At 44.4% G+C, this 25,045-nt stretch overlaps 1 protein-coding gene across 3 annotated transcripts in view; it reads right to left on the bottom strand.

Annotated features, from left to right (window-relative positions):
* Positions 1-25,045, bottom strand: part of DIP2A (disco interacting protein 2 homolog A) — a 115,621-nt gene that overhangs the window by 52,280 nt on the left and 38,296 nt on the right. For all 3 annotated transcript variants that reach the window (XM_026489146.4, XM_044385148.3, XM_026492074.4), the window contains exons 6-11: positions 21,674-21,802; positions 12,279-12,398; positions 10,802-10,999; positions 4,661-4,752; positions 1,512-1,622; positions 199-322 (exon numbers count right to left, since the gene is read on the bottom strand). In XM_026489146.4, the coding sequence (XP_026344931.1) occupies positions 199-322; positions 1,512-1,622; positions 4,661-4,752; positions 10,802-10,999; positions 12,279-12,398; positions 21,674-21,802 (774 nt within the window). The remainder of the gene's footprint in view (positions 1-198; positions 323-1,511; positions 1,623-4,660; positions 4,753-10,801; positions 11,000-12,278; positions 12,399-21,673; positions 21,803-25,045) is intronic.

Raw genomic sequence — 25,045 nt, 5'->3', positions numbered from 1 at the left:
GCGAACCTGGGGAACACAAGCCTCCGTCCCGTTCACTTTGTATTAATTTGTACTTAATTCAGTAGGTGCCTCTGACCAGTGACCACCAAAATGAACAGCATAGGTACAGACTCTGAATCGGGGAGGAAGCCAGACGCACAGGCCTCTGGCAAGGACCTCACTCCTGCTGGAGACACCCCCCTGCCCTTGGGGGCCTACCTTTGAAAGTCGCCACCTCTCCAGTCTGTGCCTTGGGCAGGCCTTTCTGACAAGCGTCCGTGGTCAGGGCCAGGGCGACGCCGCAGCTGCCCAGCAGGAAGCCGACCTGCTGGCTGCCAGCATCCTGCAGAAAACACAGCCCGGCGCTCACGGGGCCGCCACAGAGGGCCCTGCACCGCTCCGGCCCACTCCCAGAAAGCTGAGTCCTTCACCTTCGTTTGCCCTCGTAAGCTTCTAAAACTGAATCCTATATGGGTATAGACTGTATGTTCATGAAAATAAAGTATAATCATTTTTAAATTTAAAAGATATATTTTCGCAATGAGATAGAAAGTTCCAGATAATGGGCTAATTTCTCAGTGTTTTCTTGCAAATGACATTTAGCAGCATTTTACTTAACTCCAAAAATAATAGCATGGAAATCTGCACTTGAGTCATGTTTAAAATCTGCAGATTAATCGGGGGGGGGGGCAAACTTTAACACAATTACTTATTTCCCACAGAAATGCACATTTCCTTCCAGTCAATGCTTCTTTTGTACATGTCCCTTAGTAATGTTTTGTCACTTTCTGACAAACCTCTTGCTTTTTCTGAAGTATCTCTGTATTCAAGTATGTGTTTGTCATATATTACCCTTTGGGATTTGCTGGCGTTATCTCAAACTTCATTTTTGGGACTCTGGGGTCTTTCTTGCTGACGACGCTTACTTTAACTACCTGAACATCGACAGGCTAGAAAACTCTAATTTTCTAAAATACATGTCTTGCCTACTCCTAAAATAATTTTTTTCAATAATCAGATTACTGACACTTATACTTGAAACGTAACAGCTACACAGAACATCAGCAAGTCCCCCACATTAATCATTTGTCAGTAATAAAAACTGCTTGCTATTATGTAAGCAGACAGAAAAGCAAGCAATTCCCATCTTGCGTATTCAAAACTATCACTGAGAAGGAGCTACAAATTATTTCCCTAAGTGTATGGTTTTGAGAGTTTAACAAAACCTTATCAAATCACAAATTCTATCCATCAGAGGAAAAAACACGCACTATTCTGAGAAGTTCACAGGGATGGCGTAATAGCTCCGTCTACGGCTTCTAAAGTCCCACTCACAACAAGACACACACGACAGCGGAACCGCGGCCGTCTCCGCATCTCACACTCTCAAGCCCAGCCTGCCTGCATTCCTCTCTTCACTCCGAACAGCGCCTGGCTGCCAGGAAGACAACATGAGACACGGAGAATCTGTGCGTCAGCTTCCAAAGAGAACCTCACGGGACCGGCCCCACGGCCCCAACCGCGTTAGCTACCTTTCTTGTTAACGGCACCTCTATGGGGACAGGAACCAGGTCTGCCAGGAGACACCCGTAAAATGCCACCATGAACATCACAGGGTCACTGTTCGGAAACACCAGGGCCACCTACAACGGTACAAAGGAAAACCATGAAATCCACTCGCGAATGACGCAGTCATCTCAACGTTTAGAACCCCTGCTGATTAGATGGAATTTGGACATTTTAGATCATCTTACAGCTTTTCAAATTTAGTTCAGGAAATGTAATTTGGGCGCTAATTCTTGGTCCTTAAATTTCCTCAGCCATGTAACTTTTCATAAATAGCTTTCAGGTCGAGGTCTTTATTCTACAAGCAACAAAATGATTTAGAACATTTGTGCCCAGAGGCAGTGCGACGAGTGTGGTGTGGGATGGGGACGCAGCTCCGTGCACTCTGCCTGTCTGGGCAGCTGCAACTGAGGCTCCCTAGCGGGACGCACCACCCACATCCGTCAGCCTGGGTGAAAAACACCCACAGCAACAGGAAGAGTGGGCACGGAACCACGTTATACCCAAAATATCTTCCCGAAGATAAAATCCTAACACCAAAGTTTTAGTTGAAGAGATCTTCACTCAAGACTCCAATGTCCTGATGGGAAGCGGGGGGAGGGCTCCAGACCCCTCAGCTGAGACCCCTACCGCTGCTCCTCTCGCGGAGCCCCCTGGGTACCCCACCTGGTCCCCATGCGGCCACTGTTGAAGTTACATGCTCTATTTTATTCATCTTACACTTTTATTTTTATCAAAAACATTTTAAAAACACAGGATTTAGGATGACAAAAGTACTAATGAAAAACAATACCCCCAAGCTCCACTCCCCAAGGCAACCTCTTTAAAAATATCTTACGTCTTCCTTTTGCTATTTGCTCTCATATTTTTAAATATTATGCTTACACTGCTATATTCTATTTTTTGAAAATGTCTCAGTATTGATTTTATTTCCTTTTATTGTAGATGAACTCCCAACCCTCTCCATTCCTGCCTTTCTCTTCCCCTATCATTGCAGCTGTCATTTCTTACAACATCGGATAAAATTAAAAGCTTTTTATGGAACGAGATTTTTATAAGCCCCAAATATTGTAGTAAGTGTGCTTGGAACCACAGTGATTAAGTCAGGATCACAGATGTTAACACCAGGCCCTGAGAACCCAAAACAATGGCTTAATAAATACTTGGAAGACACAACTTAAGCTACACCTGTATTCTCTCCTTGAGGTCTGGAAATCCAGTTTCTAACAAGTTAATTTGTTGAGAAGGGCAACGCTCTCCTTTAAAGTTGATATTAATAGTGACCCACAGCTTTGAGACTAGATGCTTGGTATAAAAACATTTTTAGAGAATTTGTTATAAAGAGCTGCGTTTGTTCACTTTCATAAACTCTATTGACCACAGGACAATGGATCTGCCACCCACATCTGCTAAGTAGCTCATTCCCTGTGATCCTGTCTGTGACGGTCCCATAATTAACCTAACTTGTGGGCTCTCTCACGAGTCAGAGGGTATCTGGGAGTCTCTGCCCCTGCAGGAATCTTCTTCAAGAAAAATAAATTAGTGATTCTTAGGGTCGTTTTAAAGCAGAACATAAATCAGGGACTCTTGCAGGTTCACAACATATCGGGTCCCACTCTCGGGCTGTTCTTGTTTTTACAGACGCGTCACCGCCGATGGTAACGGCTACCACATCCCCCTGCTTTGCTGTCCATGCATCCGCCGGCCAATCTGCTCTAACGTGCTCCTCCAGATGTGTCCAATACCCTTCGAGACTATTTTCTAAGTAACCAACCGTCAGGTTGTCCTAAGTCTTACCAGGTGCCCAGCAGCCTACCCCGGCCTGGGGCCTCTGTCCTCCTAGGCTGCGCTGCGGCTTGCTCCCGCCCCCCTGGAAGCTCGGAGGCTTGTTTCTGCACCCTGGTCCTGCTCAGTCAGCGGTGAGGAGCTGTGCTGCAGGCCCTCTCACTCTCGAGCTCCAGGATGTTGACGGGCTTTACTACCACCATTCAAAATCTCTACTCTCTGTGCCCTTTTCCGTCTGGAACTCCTACCAGCTGGACGCCGGACCTTCTTGACCAAGACTTGGTTTTGCACTATCTGCCTTCCCACTTTCCATCTCTCAGCCTTCCCCACTAGCATCTTTGCCTTGATTAATGGAGCAGTATCTTCACCTTAGTTCTCCAGGGATATTAACACTAATTTTTAAAAAATTTCTTTTCTGTATGTGACTTTCTTCCATGTTTGTTTCCTCCTCCCACCCCCAAACTTCCCCTTTTCTCGGTTTTTTTTTTTCTTTGCCTGTCGGTTGTTTTCTTTCACATTCTTCAGTTGTCCTTGGTGACTGGTTCTTTTTAAAGAGTGGACACTCAAAGAGTTCTGAAACTTACAGTTTCACTGTGGGGCGACCTGACCACCACAGTCCCTCTCACTAGGGGTCTCACTGTGGATTGTCCTGCCCTCCATCCTGGACGTTGTTCTGGTCCACCTGTGCTCCTCACGTCTGGTTCAGTTTGCCCAGAGCCGTGCTCACCAACAGAACGTCCTACGATGACGGAGATGCTCTATCTCCAAGCTCCCGGATGTGGGAGCTATTAGCCACATGTGGATCACGAGCCCTTGAAACGTGGCTTGGGTGACTGAGGAGCTAAGTTTTTTATTTATTTAATTGTGGTTAATTGAAGCGGCCCCATGTGGCCACTGCACAGTACTGGGCAGTGTACTGAGCACAAGGAACAAGTACGCCCCCAGCCCCTTCACGTTCTACCTCAGCAGTGAGGTAAGGGGGCTGCCTGGCCACGGGATGAGAGGAAGACATGAATTTCCAAGTAAGGCCAACGTTTTCTCATAAAACCTAAGCCTTGGGGACCAAATTTTTATTAATATTAATATTTTTACTAAAATCAATAGATATGAAGTCAAAGAGTCAGTGGTTGAGCAACGGAGAATGAAAAGAACCATCATCGTACGTGTATCACCGTAAATTTTGTCCATATTTAATAATTTTCTTTGCTGACTTTAAATCCCTTGTATTAATGCTGTAAGTCTAACCAACTGACGGAATACTGATTTCAATGAGACATAGTCTTAGCATTTATTTCCGTTCACTCCAGTAAGTTGTAATCTAGTTACTTACTCTGTCTCCAGGTTTAAGTAGTGGTTCATTCTTACTAGTCAGTTTATTAAGTAGAGTATAAGCTAGTTTTAAACTCCGACTCCAAAGTTTGCCTAAAATAAAATAAAAATACTAAGCAATGTAAAATTTAAGAAACTAATAATTAACATTTTAATGCAGCAATCACAATACCCCATAATGCACCATCACTCTATTATTGGAAATTCAGGTAGTTCCCAACTGGTAACTGTTTTGCACAATGCTGTAATGAACATCGTAGCTTTCTCTTAAACATAACTTATACATTTATTTTTCTTAATACAAAAATAGAACAGGAATTTATTATAGAAAATTTAGAACACAGAAAAGCTAACAGAAGAAAGTCAGCATTCTTTTGTTATGTATGTACACACACACGCAAGCACACATACACGTATGTGCAATTTTCAAGGAACTCTGCTTTTTTCAGTCACCATTGCATTTTGAATGCATTTTCACGTCATTAAATATCTCTTAGTTACATCCCTTATTATGAGTGGCATAGAATTCATTTAACCTTTATAATTCATGAGCTGGGTCCTACCGCCATCTCCAGTCTTCACTCAAGAGAAGACCGTCCAGCAGACGTCAGTCACCTGTCCAGAGCTGCTGGCCCTCCAGGACGCAGCCCTGAGCCCTAGCAGGTTCCGCCCGGCACACGTCCCCTCCGGCATGCAGTCTCGTGTACAGAGCCCAGCCGTGAACGCTCAACAAAAGAGAGCGTCACCGAGGAAGACAGAAGATGAAACAACAGGAAGGGAAGGAAGACAAAAGGCCTCTGGGGAGGTAGACCGAGGCAGGGGCGACAACGGTGTAGGACGACAGGAAAACCCAAAGCAGCCTCCACATCCACCCTTTGCAGTAGCGAAGACGTGACAGAAGAGTCATGATGCAGCCTCTTTCAAACTCCTGGGGAATAACCACAGGCAGTTGGAGCAGCCGTGCCCCCTGACTAGGTGCTCAGATTTCACGATAAATAAAACTAAACTTGGGTACAACATTATGAAATAAGTGAACTGTGGGACCTGAGAAATCAGTGAGAAGAAAAATATTCAGCTCAAAACCCTTTGCCTTTGTCTACATACAAAGGTCAATTCAAGATGTTGATAACTGTAATACGCCCAGATTTTCAAACTGAATCCAGCTATGCGCAAAGAGAATAACGCATCACGACCACGTCAGTTTATCTAAAGAATGGAAAAAGTTCTGGGGCACCTCGGTGGCTCAGTCAGTTGAGCATGCGACTCTTGATTTGGGCTCAGATCATGATCCCGGGGTGGTGAGACCGAGCCCCGCCTAGGGCTCCACACTCAGCGTGGAGTCTGCTTGAAGATTCTCTCCCTCTGCCCCTCCCCCACTCTCACGCACTCACTCCCTCTCTCTAAAGTAAACAAATAAATCTTAAAAAAAAGAATACAAAAAGTTTTAACAGAAGATCAACATAATCTGCCACATTAACAAAGGTGAAAAAAGGTAACACAATTTAACAATCATTCAGGATTTTAAATGATTTAAGTCCAGAATGAAAGGAAATTTCCTTAAAGTGATAAAGTCCATCTTTAAAAGTCCTATAGGAAATGTCATAATTAATGGTCAGATATTGAAAGCTTTCCCGGGGGAAGCAGAAACAAGCCGAGAACATCTGCCTTTCTACTGAAAGTCTTAGCCAACGCAGTAAGGGGGAGGGGTGGAGAAAGAAGGCAAACAGTTGGAAACAAAACTGTCATTATTTGCAGATGATGTGACTGTGTACATTACAAATCTCTTATAACTGAAACTGGCAAGGATGCCAGACATAACAACGGTACACAAAGACTATTTGATTTCTATATACCAGCAATAAACATTAAGTAAAAATTTTTAATGATAATATTCACAATAAGATTAAAACAGACATGCCAAATACCTAAGAATAAGTGTTATGCAGTCTCACAACAAAAACTTACAAAACATCACTGAGATAAAGTGAGGGTTCAAATGGACGGAGGGACGTATTATGTCACGCACCGGAAGACTCAATAACGCAGAAGTGTCCATTTACAAACCGCTCAGAGCAGTGACCACCAGAATCTCAGCAGGTATGTCTGTGCACTGGACAAGTGGAGCCTAAAACTGACCCTGAGACACCAAGATACACAGTGCAAGGACAGCCGAGACCGTCTTGAAGAACGAGACGAGAGGGGGAGACTTCCCCCATAGACGTCAAGACTTACTACAGAGCCAGAGTAATTCAGGAAGTCGGTCCTGGCGTACGCGTAGTATATAACTCAATGGGATAAAACAAAGAACCGCAACAGCCCCACCATGTGTGGACAATTCCGTCTATGACACGGGCACCCTGGAGAAGGGTGGCATCCCTGTGGGAATGAGAATGGGACAGATGGCTCTCCCTCCTGAAAAACGGACCCTGGGACCCATCCCCACACCGTACGCAACACTCATTCCCAGTGGATCTGGGAGATCTGAATGTGAATGGCAAAACAGCAGAGCTACTGCAAGACAACAGGAAAGCTTCATGATCTTGGCGTATGGAGAGCCCTTAAGGAGAATTCTGGAAGAATTCGCCATGAATGAAAAGGTGAGGTTGGGCGGAGCTTCTGCTCACTAAGCTACTGGTCAGGAGTAGATGGTGAAGGCTCCCAGTGGGGGACCCTTGCAGCACATGTCACTGACAAGTACTGGTATCCAGAACACACCAAAAATTCCCACAAATAACCTCACATAAAAAATGTGCAAAAGATTCAATAGTACGTAACAAAAGAGAAACCCCAAATGATTAACAAACAACAACAAAAAAAACCAGGAAAAGATGTCAATCTACTCTGTCATCAGGAAAATGCAAATTAACACCAACATGAAATACGACTACCATATTCTCACCCAAGTAGCTGCAGGAAGCCTGACGATGGGGAACGGGTGGGGCTGACACACGGATCAACTCAGTGCAAACTGGGAACGTTTGGCATTACCTGATCAATGTGAAGATAGGCATAATCCAGACCCAACACTTCCACTCCAAAGTACATATCCTACAAACACGCATGCTTATGTACCAGGTGGGACACCCCAGAAAGTTCCTAGCAGCACTGTTTGTAAGAGCCTCCTGATCAACAGCAGACTAGTAGTAGTTAAGTTTTTGGGGGGTCAAAACTTATACTTGGGTTTTCAACTGTGCAGGCGTTAGCACCCCTAATCCCTGCATTGTTCAAGGAACAACCAAATATATAGAAAAGAATACTAAATAGAAAAAAGAACATTAAGGCTATACAGGATTCAAAAAACGTATAAACGTAATCAAAGTCCCAGAAGGACGAGAGAGAGACCCGAATTCAACAGGCGGGGTCTGTGAGCAGACCCCACTCCTCACAGCAGGCAGTGAGCTCCTTACTGAGGAATTATAGACCGAGCTCTAATGAACGCAGATGCAAAGACCCTAAAGAAAATACTGGCTAAATCAAATTCAGACATTTGTTAAAAAGATATCATGGCGAAGTGGGATTAATTCTAGGAATGCAAGGGCTGCTTAACATCTGAATTCATCAAATGAAGTGGGGAGGAGAGAGAAAGATATGATCCTCTTGACAAAGCAGAAAAGTGTTTTATAAAATTCACTGCCATCCATGATAAAAAACAAAACAAAACTTCCTAGTAAACTAGGAATAGAAGGCAACTTCCTTAATCTGACAAAGAATTTCTACCACAAAACAAGCAAAAAAACTGCAGCAAACACCATCCTTCGTGACCCAAAGCTTTCCACCAAAGGTGGAGAAGGAAGCAAGAATGCCCACTACCCAACATTGTGCTGACAGTTCTAGCTTCTCGGTGAGGCAAGAAAAAGACAGAAGGCATAAGTATCGGGAAGGCCAACACAACACTGTCTTTGTTCACAGATGACATGATTTTGAACTAAGATATCCAAAAGGTACATGGACAAACTACTAATTAATAAACAGAAAAATAAGAGGTAAGTTAATTTAATGAGATTATTAGATACAAAATCACCATTTGGGGTGACTGGGAAGCTCAGTTGGTTGAGCTTGTGCCTTTGGCTCAGGTCATGATCCCGGGGTTCTGGGATCGAGTCCTGCATCAGGCTCCCTGCTCAGCAGGGAGTCTGCTTCCCCCTTTGCCCTTCCCCTGCTTGTGCTCTCTATCAAATAAATAAACAAAATCTCTTTAAAAATGACCATTTAAAAAATCAATTGCACTTCTATATACAAGCAACAAATGAGCAGAAAAAAGTTTTTAATCATTCCATTACAATAGGAATCAATCTAATGAAAGACACTCAAGAGTTCTGTACTTTAAAGCATAAAACATTAACAAGAGAAATTAAAGGGGGCCTTGAAATAAGGGGAAATATTTCACAATCCTGAACTGGAAGATTCCGTAATTGTCATGGGATCAATTCTCTTCAGACTGAACTACAGAAGCAATGCAGTGCCAATCAATATGCCAGCAGGAATCTTCCTGGATATTGACAAACTGACTGTAAAGATGGCTGAGAAATGCAAAGAGCCAAGAAAGGTCAAGAAAACCGTAAGGAACAATCACAGAGCTGTAGGGCGTCTACACCAGACACCAGGACTCATAAAGCTGTAACGGTTCAGGGAGCACGGACAGACAACAGACAGACAGAAGAGCATGAGGGCAGCCGCAGACCCACACGCGCCCTTTCACCTGACCTGCCGGGGAGGACTGCCTTTTCAGTGGATGGGACTAGGTCAGTGAGACATTCGCAAGCAAGAAAACGATTCCAACGTCGCACCACACAAACTAAACTGGAGATAGATCATGACACCTAAATATGAAAAGTAAAGCAAGGTTTTGGATGAAAAAGTAGGAGAATATCTTTGTGATCTTACGCTTGGTAAACAGGACAAAAAAGCACTAAAATAAAGGGAAAAAATAGATAAATAGATAGATAAATTCCACTAATTAAGACTTCTCATTTATCTAAAGCCAGAAATAAAAGCGTTAAAAGACAGTCCACAGAGTGGAAGAAGACATTTGCAAAAGAAATCGGACAAAAGACATGTATCTGAAACATACAGAGAAGAAAACATTAGCAACCAAATAGAAAAACGAGTCGAAGATTTGGATAGTACATCAAAGAGGATATTCAAACACCCAATAAATATACAAAAAGTATCATTAGGCATCAGAGAAATGCAAATAAACCACCACCATAACTAGACACCACAACACACCTACAGGAAAGGCTAAAATGAAATAAACAGACAATATCAAGTGTTGGCAAGGGTGTGGAACAACTGTAAGTCCGCACACGCAGTCTGGACACTGTGTAACAGTGCGTCCTAACGCCAAACACAGGACGTGTACGTGTGCATTTATGCCCCGCACAGACTCCCCTAGGAATGTTCATAACAGCACCATACACAATAGCCCCAGTGCAAACGTCCATCTACCGTAGGGTATGCAAATAATTTTTGGCGTGTTCATACAATCAAGTCACATCCCTCAACGAGCTTCACACAACAGCACGGCCGAGTCTCCCGACAATGCTGCATGAAAGAATGCAGACACACAACGCCTTTCGCATAATTCCATTTACACAAAACTTGGAGACAGGGAAGTGTTGACAGGCCTCAGGCCAGTCCAGCCGTCAGTGTGAGGATGTATGTGCTGGAAGGGACACAAGGGGCACCTGGAAAGGCGCGGGAGCTGAATGCTAGTTAGAGGAGTATATTCTCTCTGTGAAAACGCATCAAGCCAGATGCTTATGATCTGTGTTACATAAAAATATAATATGGAACCAAAAGACGCCAAACACAAAAAAATACATACTGTATGATTCCATTTATACAAAGTTCAGAATGAGACAAAACTAAATCCCATTGTTCAGAGATGCATATTTAGATGTGAACCCTGACACCAGAGCAGTGGCTGGTCGCCATCAGTCAGTGAGGCGTCCCCTCTGCTGGGAGGAAGGGGCAGTGGTCCAGGAGGGGCACCTGGAGTGAGGCAATGTTCTGTTGTTCTGACAGTTGTGTTGCTTTCTCGGGAATTGTTCTAGCATGTTCGTGAAGCTCTCTATGTCTGTGCTGTATAACATGTAACATTTTACAGCTAAACCAGAGCCCGACTGCTTTCGACACTTGCCGTAGGTGAGGGTGTAGACGGCCTTCCCAGCCGTGTCCAAGGCGGTCAGACAGGGGGCTTTGGGCTGCGTCGTACCCCACCGTTGCAAGGCGGCCAGCAGGGACGGGGGCCAGGGAACCCCCACAGCCAGAGGTTCCCCTTTCAGCACCACCATCTGGCTTCCCTCAGGCTTTGGCTGATTTGGGTCTGGTTGCTGCACTGTAAGCAAAATTGAAATTTAAAAATCAGCATTCCATAGTACCATGCACACATTCTGTTTTTAAGCATTCTCTTAAAAAATACCAACTGTAAGAAGATTACAGTAACTTATTTAGATTTCCTTATCATTAGAATAGTCACAGACCAACGGACCAAAGGACAGATGGAGATACGTCATGGTTAGTGCTGGACGCTGTCACTGTGACCCTACGGGACAGTCCCCAGCACGGTCACAGTGCGGTTGAGGCTTCCGTGGGGTGATGGCCGATGACGACACCTGAGGGGCAGGCACTAGTTCTTTCATATAAAGGATGAAAGTGAGTAGAATCACCATCTCAATTTCGGCACTCAAAACAACCATCGCCATGTTGAAAGAAAAAAATAGAGTAAAATCCATGACATCTCCAACGGCTAGGTAACCAGCATCTGCCCAAGTGTAGAAAGACTGCCGAAGACCGTTTCCACCACTGAACTCTGAGAGGCGTTATCGCATTACAAAGGAGAAAACCATGCCCTAGAAGTTGTGTCTCAGCCTCAGTGAGGAGGAGACGCCTGGCTGTGGTCCGTGGGGTAGCAACACTGCACAGGAGAGGCACGAGGGGGCAGGGGGCTGAGCCGGCCACGCGCCCCTGCGGCTCAAACACAATTACATGCCCGTACTGTATACTAGGCTTTATTTCTGTTCCTTTCCTACAGATTTATACTTCTTTCTACTTCTTGGTAATTTTCTCTTAAAAATACATCTATATTCTTTTGTCCTAAATGTACATCTCACTCATAAATGAGAGACTACATTTCTGAAAAAGGGCCAAAACCATGCTAAAAATATACTTTAAAACCATGGGAAGACAAGTATTTCAGATTTAAAGTTTAAATAAAAATTGCAATAATGGGGTGCCTGGCTTGGCTCAGTTGGTGGAGCGCGTGACTCTCAGTCTCAGGGTGCTGAGTTCAAGCCCCACGTTGGGCATGGAGCCTACTTAAAAAAAAAATTGAAATAATGTAAATAAAATGAAACCTTAGAGTATTCTTATAAAGTACTAAGCACTGGACCAGAGGCACAGAGAAATGTTAAGTCCCTTAGCCATGAGCGATGCGTTTTCTCCCGGTTCACGTGACGTGACACGTGGTGACCCCCGGGCTGGAAACAGATGGGGGGGTCACTCGGTGGTGTTGTAACGTCACCGTGTGACCACACGTGACACACATTTGCCCACAACCCTGCACAGGACAGCCACCCCGTTCACACAGACACGAGAGCCCACCCGAGATCTCTCACCTTCCAACAGCTCCTCAAAATCATCCACAAAGAATTCCCTCAGCGGAGGGCGCTTTGGCCGCTTCAGGGTGTTGAGAAGCTGCTGGATCTTGGAGGACACTCTGCTGTTCACAGGAACACCTGCCATGGGAAGAGGAGCGCTGAGCCCAGAGCTTGCCAACCCTCTGGAGACAGGACGTGAGGACGGGATTCAGCGACCAACAAGGCAAACATGTTGGAACTCATAAATCCCACCGAGCACTGGCCCCGTCGTGCAGTCATTTTGGAATTCATTAATTCATTCAACAAGTATTCACTGAAGGTCTTCCGGGAACTAGAACTTTTTTTAAGCTAGTGATCTTCAAAGTGGTCCAGAGACCCTTTCAAGGGGTTCATGGGGCCCCACGGGGGTGTCACTGCCCTTCCCTCCCTCCTCACAGAGCATGGTGGGTCTTCCAGAGGCCCCACGATGCGTGAGCCACAACACACTGAACCGGGACAAGGCGCGGGGCCCAGGTGTTTCCATGAGGCCAGCCGTGAGGGAGACCGGCAACATGGAAAGTAAGCCCAGTATTCGGGCCAAATCTTTGTTTTAGAAATTTTTTCATAAATATGTGCTACTTACGTGAAGATGTGATGAATTTCTTATTGCTATTTTTAAATGGATTAGTAAATATTTTTTAAATCTTTCGTTTTAACTTCTAACATAGTCGATATCACGAGATTTAAGCCACATACACTAAAAGTTCTTTGGTGTCCTCAGAACTACCCAGAAACTGTTCTGGGAGATGCAGAGTCAGCAGAAAGGCAGCTCGCCATCTGCTGGGTGAGAACAAGCAGGAACACGTCCACACACCACGGAGCCAGAGCGGTGGCCAGGCTGCGGCTACTCTCGTCAGCGCAGGGAGGAGGGCCACGGGTGCCCGTGGCAGCACTGCCGGGGAGCACAGATGAGCAGGGCCCGAGCCTCACACACAGCCCACCAGCCAAGGGCAAGCATGACGGCCGGCGCCCCATGTCTTTCCACAGCACGCCCGTCCTCCAGTGTGGAGCCAGTCATGTTCCCAAACCAAGCACCGTACTGGGTCATCACCGGTCTGGTCTTCACGGGTCTGAAACATTCTTCGTCCTTTATGACATTGACATTTTGAAAGAACACAATTCTTTTTTTTTTTTTTTTTTTTTGAGTTTGCTTGAGGTTTTCTCATGATTCCATTCAGGTGCTGCTCTCCTGGCTGAAATACTAGCCAAACACCACATCCAGATAGACGGGACGCCCACCTACCCTCACGGAGACAGGTCTTTCTCACCCCAAATGCTGCCCCGGTTCCACACTGCACTGTCACTATGTTTTCTTCTGCAACTAATCTGCAGTGTGAGGAGACACTTCAAGACCACACAAGTACCCCGACCCTCGCGGAAACTTCTCCCTGCTTTTAACAGCCACTGGGTCATTCTTGTCAGAAGCAGTTTTTACTGCAATGGCTGCAAAATTATTCTCCAACATTAGCACCCCATTTAAATTTACCTGCTGACACTCAGCATTCTGTTATCTGTCTATCAATCAATCATCAGGAATGACTCCGTGACTGATCAATTATTGGAAAGCATTATGGATTGGGGGCACCTGGGTGGCGCAGTTGGTTAAGCATCTGACTCTTGGTTTCAGCGCAGGTCGTGATCTCAGGGTCGTGAGATCAAGCCCCAGGTTGAGCCCCATGCTCAGCAGGGGGTCTGCTTGAGCGTCTCTCCCTCTGCCCCTCCTCCCGTCTCTGTCACTCCCTCTCTCTCAAATTAATGAATAAATCTTATTTAAAAAGGCATTATTGTTCTTAACTATTTTGATGCACAAACTGTCCCACATTTAGCCAGTGGGATCCCATGCAAGTTGATCGGTGACGTGCCCCCATCATTTTCTTTAAACTCTGCTGTCCATTCTGTCATGCTTCAGTCATTTTATGCTACCCTGCCCCAGCCCTGGAATTAGCTATTTCTCTAAGGAGCCCTGGTCCTTCTGAGTGGGAATGATGTTGAAGACTGAGATCTGGCCACTAAGTGGGCTCACTGCTACTGCAATGTCTTTGCTACTTTTGGAACACAGAGCTAAAAACGTGTACATGTATACACACGTGCGTGTAGTCGTGGACACACACACACACACACACACACCTGTATGCCACTGTGCAGGTGCACACAGACAGTACAAACAGATACACATTTAGATCTTAGTCCACACAATACTTCTAATCCCGATCTTCCCCACGGGGTTCTTCTTGTCTTTCCCACTCATATTTGGACATCCTTTCTTCCGCAGTAAGAACCCTGGCTCCCAACAACACCCTTCGCTCAATACCATCATGTGAGCACATAAAAGAATCTCCAAGGTGCTCTACCCATACAAACCTACAAGCAACAGTTCAAGATTTCTTTGCTGTTCATACCCCACCTCGTCCAAGACTGCAGGTGTGCGTCCGACACCGTGTTCACAACTTAGCTCCCTCTCCTCCCATCACCCCCTCAGCTGTGGCTCTGGTACTTCATGGGAATACAACCGGGTTTATTTCCACTTGCTTTCAGTTTTGGGGGTTATCCCCCTCTTCCCATCCTTCAAGTTTATGCTTTGAATTTTGTATTACATTAACAAATTTCTAAAAGTCAAAACTATATTAAGACAAACACAAAGAAATGTCACTCCCTCCTGAACTCCTTCCACCCACCGACCCACCCACCTCAGGGGGCCACCAACTTCATTGCTTTCTGGTTTGTCCTTCCAGTGCCCCTTCTATACAGATATGTGCTTTGTTAGGTTCCCTTGTTTCTCACACAAAAGGTGGCATATTATAACTGCTCTTTTACTTTTTCCTTTTCCACTTATCAACATCTCCTGGAAAAACACCTCATTTCGAGTCATACAGAGCTTTCGCATTATTTCCAGCAGCTGCATTGGACTCCACGGCGAGCACATACGAGGTTTATTCAACCACTTCCTGAGGGTTGCAGAGCTAGCGAGTTGCCGGTATTTTGCCGTTATCAGTAGCGCTGCAGAGAGCTACTTTGCACACATGCCTTTCCTTACTTTTGGAAATGTGTGTTCAGAGTAAATTCCTGCATTGGCACTGCTGGGTCCAAATATAAGTACCTACGTATATTCTACCAATTTCTCTTCCGGAGAGGTTTAATTCCCGCCAACAGTGTATTTCTCTAATCATGAAAAAGGCTGAACATGGTGCTCAAGAGCTATTTTTATATCTTCTTATGAACTGGCTGTTCATATTTTTTGCCCATTTTCCTATACTAGGAGCTGGCAAACTTTTGTTAAAGGGCTAGAGAGGAAACATCCTGGGCAGTGAGCACAGTCTTGGTTGTAACTACCCTCCTCTGCAATTCTGGGGCAAAAGCAGCAACGATGACATTGGAAGGATGAGCACGGCGCTGTGCCAATAAAACATCATTGACGACAGCGGGATGCCAGCCCCTACACCACAACTGGCTGACTGGCAATCGACATGATTTGGGGTCTTTTCCTACTTTTACAAGTCTGTTTTGGGGCACCTCGGGGGTTCAGTCAGTTAAGCGTCTGCCTTCGGCTCAGGTCATGATCCCAGGTCCCGGGATGGAGTCCTGCATCGGGCTGCCTGCTCAGCGGGGAGTCTGCTTCTCCCTTGGCCTCTCCCCTCCCCCACTCATGCTCACTCTCTCTCTCCTCAAATAAATGAATAAAATCTTTCTTAAAAAGTCTTTTATTTTAGAAACATCAGAGCTTTACCTATCACACATGCTGTGAATAGTTTCTCTTAATTTGTCAATTCTTATGACTCTCTTTATGGGGATATTTTGCCATGTAAAGAATTTTTTTAGTTTCATGTAGTCAAATTCATGTATCCTTACTTTTATTGCATGTAGATTTTTAGTTAAATTTAGGAGCCTTTACTTATAACCAAGTTAAAGAGAATTCACCAATTTTTTCATTTTATTCTTCATTTCTTATATTTAGACATCTGATTCTTTTGGAGTTTTGCCTTTTCAGTGCTATGGGAAAAGGATCTGAGTTTAACTTTTCCCAACAAGCTTTCCAATGGTCCCTATAACATTTATTTAAAAAGTCTATCTTTGCCACATTGAGGTCGTACATATAATAATATCATGTGAAGGCACACAGTGATGAGATAAAGAGGCATATTGTAAATTCTACAGTAACTAGTAAAAAAAAAGTAGATATAGAAGAGAAAATAAACCAAAAGAAAGCAGGAAAAGGAGTAAAATTAACAGATGAGTCAAACAGAGAGAAGAGAGCAGCAGGATCATAGATTTAAACCCAACCAAATCACTAACTGAAAGGGACTATAGGGGGGTGTGCCTGGGTGGCTCAGTTGAGCACCCGAGTCTTGGTTTCAGCTCGGGGCGTAATCTCAGGGCTGTGGGATTGACCCTCACCGTGTGGTTGCGTGCTCAGCACGCAGCGTGGAGTCTGCTTGAGATTCTCTCTCTACCTCTGCCCCTCTGCCCACCCCACCCCTGCTCTCTCTCAAATAAATAAATATATAAAATCTTTAAAATAGACTATAGAGGCACCTGGGTGGTTCAGTTGGTTAAGCATCCTACTCTTGATCTCATCTCGGGTCTTGATCTCTGGGTCATGAATTCAGGCCCACATTGGGCTCCATGGTGAGTGTGGAGCACACTTAAAAAACAAACAAACAAACAAACAAAAAAACCTGGCTATAAATGGTCCAAATACTCCAATGAAGTAAATGATTGTCTGCTTAAAAGAAAAATGCAAGAATGAATAAAATACTAATTATAAGAAACACATTTTAATTTTAAAGACCTAGGTAAGGTAAAAGTAAAAGGATAAGAAGATTTGCCATGTAACTTATACTCGTCAAATAGTTGAAGGCAGCCATAATAATACCAGACATAGAAGATTTCAGAATAAGAAATATCACAAAGGATAATTTTACAATGATAAGGTGGCCAACTCATCAAGACAGAACAATTTTAAATATGTATGCACCTAATAATAGAACTTCAAAATACACAAAACAAAAACTGACAGATCTAAACAAACAGAAAAATCCACAATTATAGTTGGAAATTCAATATCCCTCTCAGCAAGTTAGAGAACAGGTACACAGAAAATCAGTAGGGAGAGAGGAGACTCAAACTAAAGTGTCAATTAACTGGATGTAAATGTCATTTACAGAAAAACTACCCAACAGCATCATATCCCCAAAAGAGACCATGTGCTGGGTCATTAAAAAGCTTCAATATATTTAGAAGGAGTTGAATTATATAATGTAGTAAGAGAAATATACCTGAAGTATTTGGAAATCTGTTGATATTAAACAACACACTTCTAAATAAATCAGGGTCAAAATGGAAAGAATGAGGTAAATTAGGAAATATCCAGAATTGAATATTAAAAAGGAAAAGAATGTATCAAAATATGTGGGATGCTAAAACAGCTGTTAGAAGGATATTTATAGCTTTAAATACCTTTTTTTTTTTTTTTTTTTTTTTTTGAGAGGGAGAGGTGGGGGAGAGAGAGGGAGAGAATCTTAAAAAGGCTCCACACCCAGCATGGAATCTGACGCAGAGCTCAATCCCATGACCCTCAGATCATGACCTGAGCTGAAATTGAGCCATATGCTTAACCAACTGAGCCACCCAGGCACCCCTAAATACTTTCATTAGGAAACAAGAAAGGTCTAACTTCAATGATCTAAGATTCCACCTCAAAAAATTAAAAAAAGAAAAGCAATGTAAACCCAAAATAAGTAGAAAAAAGATAGGAATAAATACAAGATTTGAAATAAACACAATAGAAAAAAACCAATTAAACCAAAACTAGTTCTTTGAAAGATAAATAAAATTCAATTAACTTTCTAGCTAGAATGATCAAGATAAAGAGAGAGAGGACACTAATTACAAATACCAGAAATATAAGAGGGGACAGAACCACTGATTCATATACACCAGAGGAAAATAAAGGAATATCGTGAACTTATGCCTAAATTGGAGAGCACAGATGAAATGAACAAATTCCTTCAAATACACAAAACTGAGTCAAGAAGAGAAAAATCAGTTTTCTCTGATTAGAAAGTAGAAGAGGAAGGAACATTTCTCAATTCATTTTGAGATGAGCATTATCCTGATACCAAGATCAGACAAAGATATTACAAGGAAAAAAAAAAACAAAGAAACTACAGACTACTATGTATCTTGAGCATAGGCACAAAATCCTTAACAGAAAGTATTAGCAAATCAAATCCATAACACAGAAAAAATGATGCATGATAATTATGCATGATAACCAAGTGGGGTTTATCCTGAGAATATAACTTTGGTTTAACATTCAAAAATTAATTAACAAAATTTACTACATTAACAAACCACAAAAGAAAAACCATATATGACTTTAATAGATCAAATAAAATCATTTAACAGGGGGGCCTGGGTGGCTCAGTCGGTTAAGCGTCTGACTCTTGATTTCGACTTAGGTCATGAGATTGAGCACCCTGTTGGGCTCCACGGTGGGTGTGGAGCCTACTTGGGATTCTGTCTCCCTCTTCCTCTGCCCCTCCCCACCCCTTGCACTTTCTCTCTCCCTCTTCCCGCCCCTTTAGAAAAATCATTTAAGAAAAACCATGATAAAAATTTTCAGGAAATTAGGAAAATAAGAGAACTTCCTAATGCAGAGCACCTTGAAAAACCCGCAGCTTGAACATCACAATTCAAACATGAAAAAGTGGATGCTTTCCCCCTACAGTTGGAAACAAGATAAGTCATATCCTCTTTTAATATTTCTCAATGACACTAGTGGGAGTCCTACATTGCAATAAAGCCAGAAAAATAAATGCTCCTAAACACAGTTTGGAAAGAAAAGTAAAACCATATTCACAGACAATATGGCCAAACATATAGAATCTTAAGGAATCTACCCAAAAAGTTACTGGAACTAATAAAAGGCCAACATACAAAAACCAACTGCATTTCTGTAGACCAGTAATAAGCAACTGGAAAAAATTTAAAATACTATTTACAATAACATCACAAATATAATCTATTTTGGAATAATTTTAACAAAATAGGTGCAATACCTGTACACTGAATGCTACAAAAAATGCTGAAAAAAATTTTATAAGAGCCAAATAAATGGACATCTACTGTATTTATCATCTCGTACATGGCCTACCGATTTTTGTTAAAGATGCCACAGAAACTTGGCAGGGAAAGAATGGGCTTATAACAAATGATGGGACAACTGGACGTCCACATGTAAAAAAGCAGACTCTGATCCATATGTTGTACTTACACTAAAATTAACTCAAAATGGATCGTATACCTACATGTAAAACTCGAAACTATAAAATTCTAGGAGAAAACACAGAAAACCTTTACGACTTTGGGTTAGGAAAATATATCTTAGGTACGACACAAAAGTAGGATCCGTAAAAGAAAACATGAGTGAACTGGACCTCATCAAAATGAGTAACTTCTGAAGCCGCAGACTGGGAAAAAATCCAAATTACATACTGGATAAAGACCCTGAACTCAGAATACATAAAGAACTCTCAAAACTTAGTAAGAAAACATGACGTTAAAAAAATAAGCAAAAGGCCTGCGCAGACTTCTAAAAAGACACACAGATGGCAAATCAGCACATAAGAAGACGCTCCCCGCCCTAGGTCTCTAGGGAGATGCTAATTAACACCCAGCAGGGCGGCTGACAACGAGACCAACAGTACCACCCAGGCAAGCACGGGGGAGCTAGGGCTCTCTCAGCCGTGGGAACGTGAAATGGTACGACCACTGTGGAAACAGGTCTGGCAATTGCCTAGGAAGCTAAGCATAAAGCTACTATAGGACCCAGCCATTCCACTCCTAGCTAGTGACCCAAGGGAAGTGAAAGTATACTTCGACACCAAAACTTGTGTACGAATATTCCTAGCAGCTTTACGTGTAACAGCCAAAACCTGGAGGCAACCCACAAACCCTGCGTAAGTGAACAAGTGAAGGGCGGCACACCCGTCAAATGAAACACTGACCGGTGAGAGGAACGGACTATTGACACATCCAAGAACATGAGTGAATCTCAAAGTACTTGTGCAGAGTAACCAGAGCACAGACAATCTAAGAGTAAGTACTGCATGATTCTATCTAAAGTTCCGGAAAATGCAAACTAATTTTCATGTCAGGAAATAAATCAGGGGTTGCCTGAAGCCTGGGGGAAGCCAAAAAGAGCAGAAGGGACACAAGGAAACTGTTAGGAATGCTGGATGTGTTCACTATCTTTTTAAAAAAAAGATGTATTTATTTATTTATTTATTTGAGAGAGAGAGGGGAAGAGAGAGAGAGAGCCTGTGAGCAAGACAGGGGGAGGGGCAGAGGAAGAGGGAGAGAGAATCCCAAGCAGACCCCATGCTGGGCACAGGCCCCTCACAGGACTCGATCTCACCACCCTGATCATGACCTGAGCCAAAATCAAGAGCTAGACATCTAACCAACCGAGCCACCCAGGCACCCCAAGATTTATTTATTCACTGATTTATTTTGGGGGTGCAGGTGGAGGGGCAGAGGGGGAAGATGGATGTGTTCACTACTGTGGTCACAGGGACAGTTTTCACAGCTGTACACACATCTTAAAACTTGTAAGATTGAACACTTTAAATATGTGCAGTTCACTACAAGTCAGTTATCCCTCAACGAAGCTCTTTTTTAAAAAATATACAATCAAATAAAAAAATCTATCTAACCAATGGAAAGCCTGCTTCATGCGGACTCAGTATTTTCCTGTTGCATCTGGACAAGGAGCTAAAAGACCTTGACAAAATCGGATCTACTGCTTAGAATATCAAAATACATGTTAAAACCTTCAATCTAAGATCCCCCGGATTTTTTTGCAATTCTAATCTGGTACGCTGGAAAGAAAACTTCACGTGCTTTTGATAAAAGACACTGGAAACTGTTTCCAAAGGACATGGTATGAATGAGGACACTGCAAGGCTCGTGCTGGCCTTTCTGGCCTGCAGGTCAGAAACCAGGCTCGCTGCTGTGCCCATTTCTCAGGCTGTGCGCACGGAGAGCCTCACAGGCCGGGCGCTCTCATACTGAGGCCCCACAGAGTCTGCAACAGAGAGACTGCCCACGGCTTCTCATTTTCCTACTGTTTTGTAGATCCTGTTCTCCTTGTTCCCCATCTGACCAATTCCAGAGATTCTGCTGACTGCTTCTCCCCATGATGCTCTCTGCAGTAGCGTCCCCCGCACACACTGGCCTCCGCTCCCGCGCACTGAACGAGGACGGCTAGCGGCTGGCCGAGGGTTGCTAAGGCAAAGGCACCAAAGCCGCGTCCCGTAGCTGAAGAGAAGGGCTGTGCTCTGCTGTTTCAAAAGGACAAAGAGAAGCACGCTCACCACCGGCCGTTTCCAGGACGCTCCCGCTGTAGCCCCGAGTGACACCTCGCACAGAAGCCAGCTGCGGACGTTCACAGTGTGAAAGCTCCACGAGGCCCGTGGTGACATCAGGAGGGGCGGAGTGCACATCTGCTTTGGGAAAACAAACCCCCAATGAAAGTGGCTATTGATTCAAAAGAGGATGAAGTTGCTCTTTAAATCCCATTCAATGGAAGCCTCACCAGCCGAGCTCTAAGCAAAGAACGTGACATTGCGATTCATTCTGTTTTTCTGGTTGACCGAGACACATTGGGACCCTGTAAACTCTGAACCCCCAGACACAGCCCGTGGACACCTGTGTGCACGATGGCTGTTTGGTTCTCAAACGGATCTCGGCCAGAACCTCCGATGACAATGCCTTGACAGGCACAAGTGAGCTGTCGTCAGACATCTCAATGAAGGGGGCGCCTGGGCAGCTCCGTTGGTGAAGCGTCTGCCTTCGGCTCAGGTCATGATCCCGGGGTCCTGGGATCAAGTCTCGCATTGGGCTCCCTGCTCAGCGGGGAGTCTGCTTTTCCTTCTCCCTCTGTATTCTCCCCCCTCCCTCTCACAAGTAAATAAATAAAATCTTAAAAAAAAAAGAAATCTCAATGAAGCAGAGACACATTTTAAATCAGTTGTCATTAGGCCATTTTTGTTGTATTATAAAAAAATAGCCAGGCTTCTATAAACTACCCCCCACTCCCCAAAAAGTATGCTGGATGTCACAAAGACACAAGACCTTTTCAGGCTTCAAAGAATAAGGCTAGGAAGATAAAAATTATCCCCATGGCCAGATCAACACATCTCACTATTGGGGGACCTCAGTCAAGTACTGAGTGCAAGACATTAATGTCACAGTTTACGACAAATGATGTTAGATGCAGAAAATGTTTGAAGTCACTCATTCCATTGTCTGAATGCACATTTTGGGGTTTAATCTGTATCAAACGGCACACGTATCTGGAGTGCCGGCCGACTGGACGCTGCTGAGGCGTGAGTGTGAGCACGGCGTCTGCACGAGGGACAGCGGGATAGACCTGCAGTCCCTTTGGTCCTCTGATGTGCGTTCCTACCCCACAGGGGCCACTCTTCTGCTTCTGATTTTTAAATTCTGATAGTTTACCTATTAGTTCATCATCTAGGCAAAATGCAAACTAAAATTTTTTTAAAATATTAGAAAGATGAAATTATATGGAAGCAAAACCCAAACTCACTATCTACATATCAGAAAACACCATTTGGAAAAATCTAACTTAATGACAGAGATTTCACAACCCTTGAGAAAGTGTAATGTTGGTGAAATTAGTATTTTAAAGTATGCCTATCATGAAGTTCTTTTAGTTTAGAAAGAAATTTCCCCAACCTTCCAAGTCTAGCAAAAAGTGTAGGTGATTTTAACAATATTCATGAAAGGCATAAATGGTAACCTTAACTACAAAGTAGTTTTAAAATCACTATATAAAAATAAACAACATTCAAAATAAAAATGAACTGCTATAACTGAAAATACTACTTTTAAATATAGGTGTTTACGTTTGTGTCCCAATGTTTTATGGATTTGATTTCTTTAACCCAAAATTAAAAATGATATATTTTTTAAAAACTACCTTTACCTAATATATTGTACCTCAATTTTTTTACCTAATATATTCTTCCTCTTTCTATATCTCTTTCCTTAGTCCAAACTGAAGAATTCTCCAGTGCTAAAAACTAAAAGGATGATTTTTATAATAAGGAGCGGGAAGATAAGTATTTTCCGATTCAGGAACTCAAGTCAACTATATCCAGCAAACATGTAGCATATAAAAGGCTACAATCCACAGTTAAGACTATTTGAATTTACGAGAACCGATCACACAACGCACAGGAGAGGCCAAGCGAATGGGACGGGAGAAGAGAGGGGCGCAGCCACACCGGCCAGAGTCGGGGGTCCTCCGTGCACGCGGTAACGAGTCTCCCTTGTCAGCCTCCACAGCCAGGGCCTCACAGCCACGGGCTTTGTGGAAAGACCCCACCCCACGGCCACTGGACAGTCCGCGTTTTGAGCTGTGGCCAGGTGCTCATGCTAGATACGCTTTCATCTCTAACCCACCAGGAAGCAGGGTTTGCAACAGCTTCGCAACGGCCGATATAGTTCTACTCTCTCTACCATCTCACCAAGAACTGAGTATCCGGAAGCAGAAATAAGGTATCAGAACATTCAGAAACGACTGTTTTTCTCACACTGGAGATATCTGTGTATTTCCGATAAGTCAAATCACTGTGACAAACAGAGGAAAAATGTATCAGTGTGAAGGCTGTGTTTCAAGCTCTCCCCTGAAGCTCTCCTCGAGGACAGCTGGGGAGTGACCACCGGCCATCCGCTGGACACCCAGGGCCGCTGCCAGAACAGCTTGCGTGGGCTGCTTCCCCAAGGGCTCTGTCCTCAAGCCCCAGCCTCCCCTGCTACCCCGAGCCCGCGGCAGCTTCTCCGTGTGCTGGGAGCAGGGAGGCTGTGTCGCGGCAGAAGACACAAGCTCGACAGAAATGTGCAGGTTTCCTGTGTTGACTCAACAGATAGAAGGTGAGGAGCTTCAGTGAAGTGTCCTCAGAGATGCTCGGACTCATCCAGTTTACTCCCAGCGCAGCCAAATGGCCAAGATTGCACACGAAAGCAGCTCAGCCCCTAAGCCCGCAGCTGCCTGGGGGGTGTTCAGGCTCCGGGGACCCACCAAGAACAGCCACCTGTGACGCAGGAGCAGCTGCTACACCCTCTCGTTTTCGGCAGAACTCGCAGCAGAGACGATGAACAGGAGTCCAGAAAACTGGTCACAGCCTAGGCAAGGGGCAGGCTGACCTTCTGTCCCCCCTCCACATCTAGGAAAATGGGGGGGAGGGCAACGCGGAGCCACCACCCAAGAAACACGCTCTCGTTTGGGGCGCGTGCAGAACGGACGCGAGCCCCACGTGCCAGCGAACCACACCACTACCGCTGCTCAGCAAACGGGGTTGCACATGATGGAAGGTTTGCGATTCCTCCTTTCTAAGAATATCGTAAAGAACTGGATGATTCAGAAAAGATCTACACATTTTTATGATTTGGCTTTGCCTGACGTCTCTCTCCGGGTTGAGGGGTTGTTTCACTTGGCACGTGGAGGAAGAAAGGCCAGGCCACGATTGCGGCCCCAGCCCTGCCCTGCCAACGGCTGCGCAATGGTGCTCACGGGGCAGAGAGCGAGGGCAGAGGCACGCAGAGGCGGCGGGCTCAGGGCGGGCTCAGGGCGGCGGTCAGGGCAACCGAGGCCATGTCTAAGGGACTGTGCACCCCCCACCTGCCGCTGCACCAGCCCACCCCTCCAGAGCAGGAGGGGT

The sequence above is a fragment of the Ursus arctos genome, unplaced genomic scaffold, assembly GCF_023065955.2.
Source record: "Ursus arctos isolate Adak ecotype North America unplaced genomic scaffold, UrsArc2.0 scaffold_4, whole genome shotgun sequence".
NCBI classification, from domain to species: Eukaryota; Metazoa; Chordata; class Mammalia; order Carnivora; family Ursidae; genus Ursus; species Ursus arctos.
This window is presented reverse-complemented; position numbering and strand designations above follow the sequence as displayed.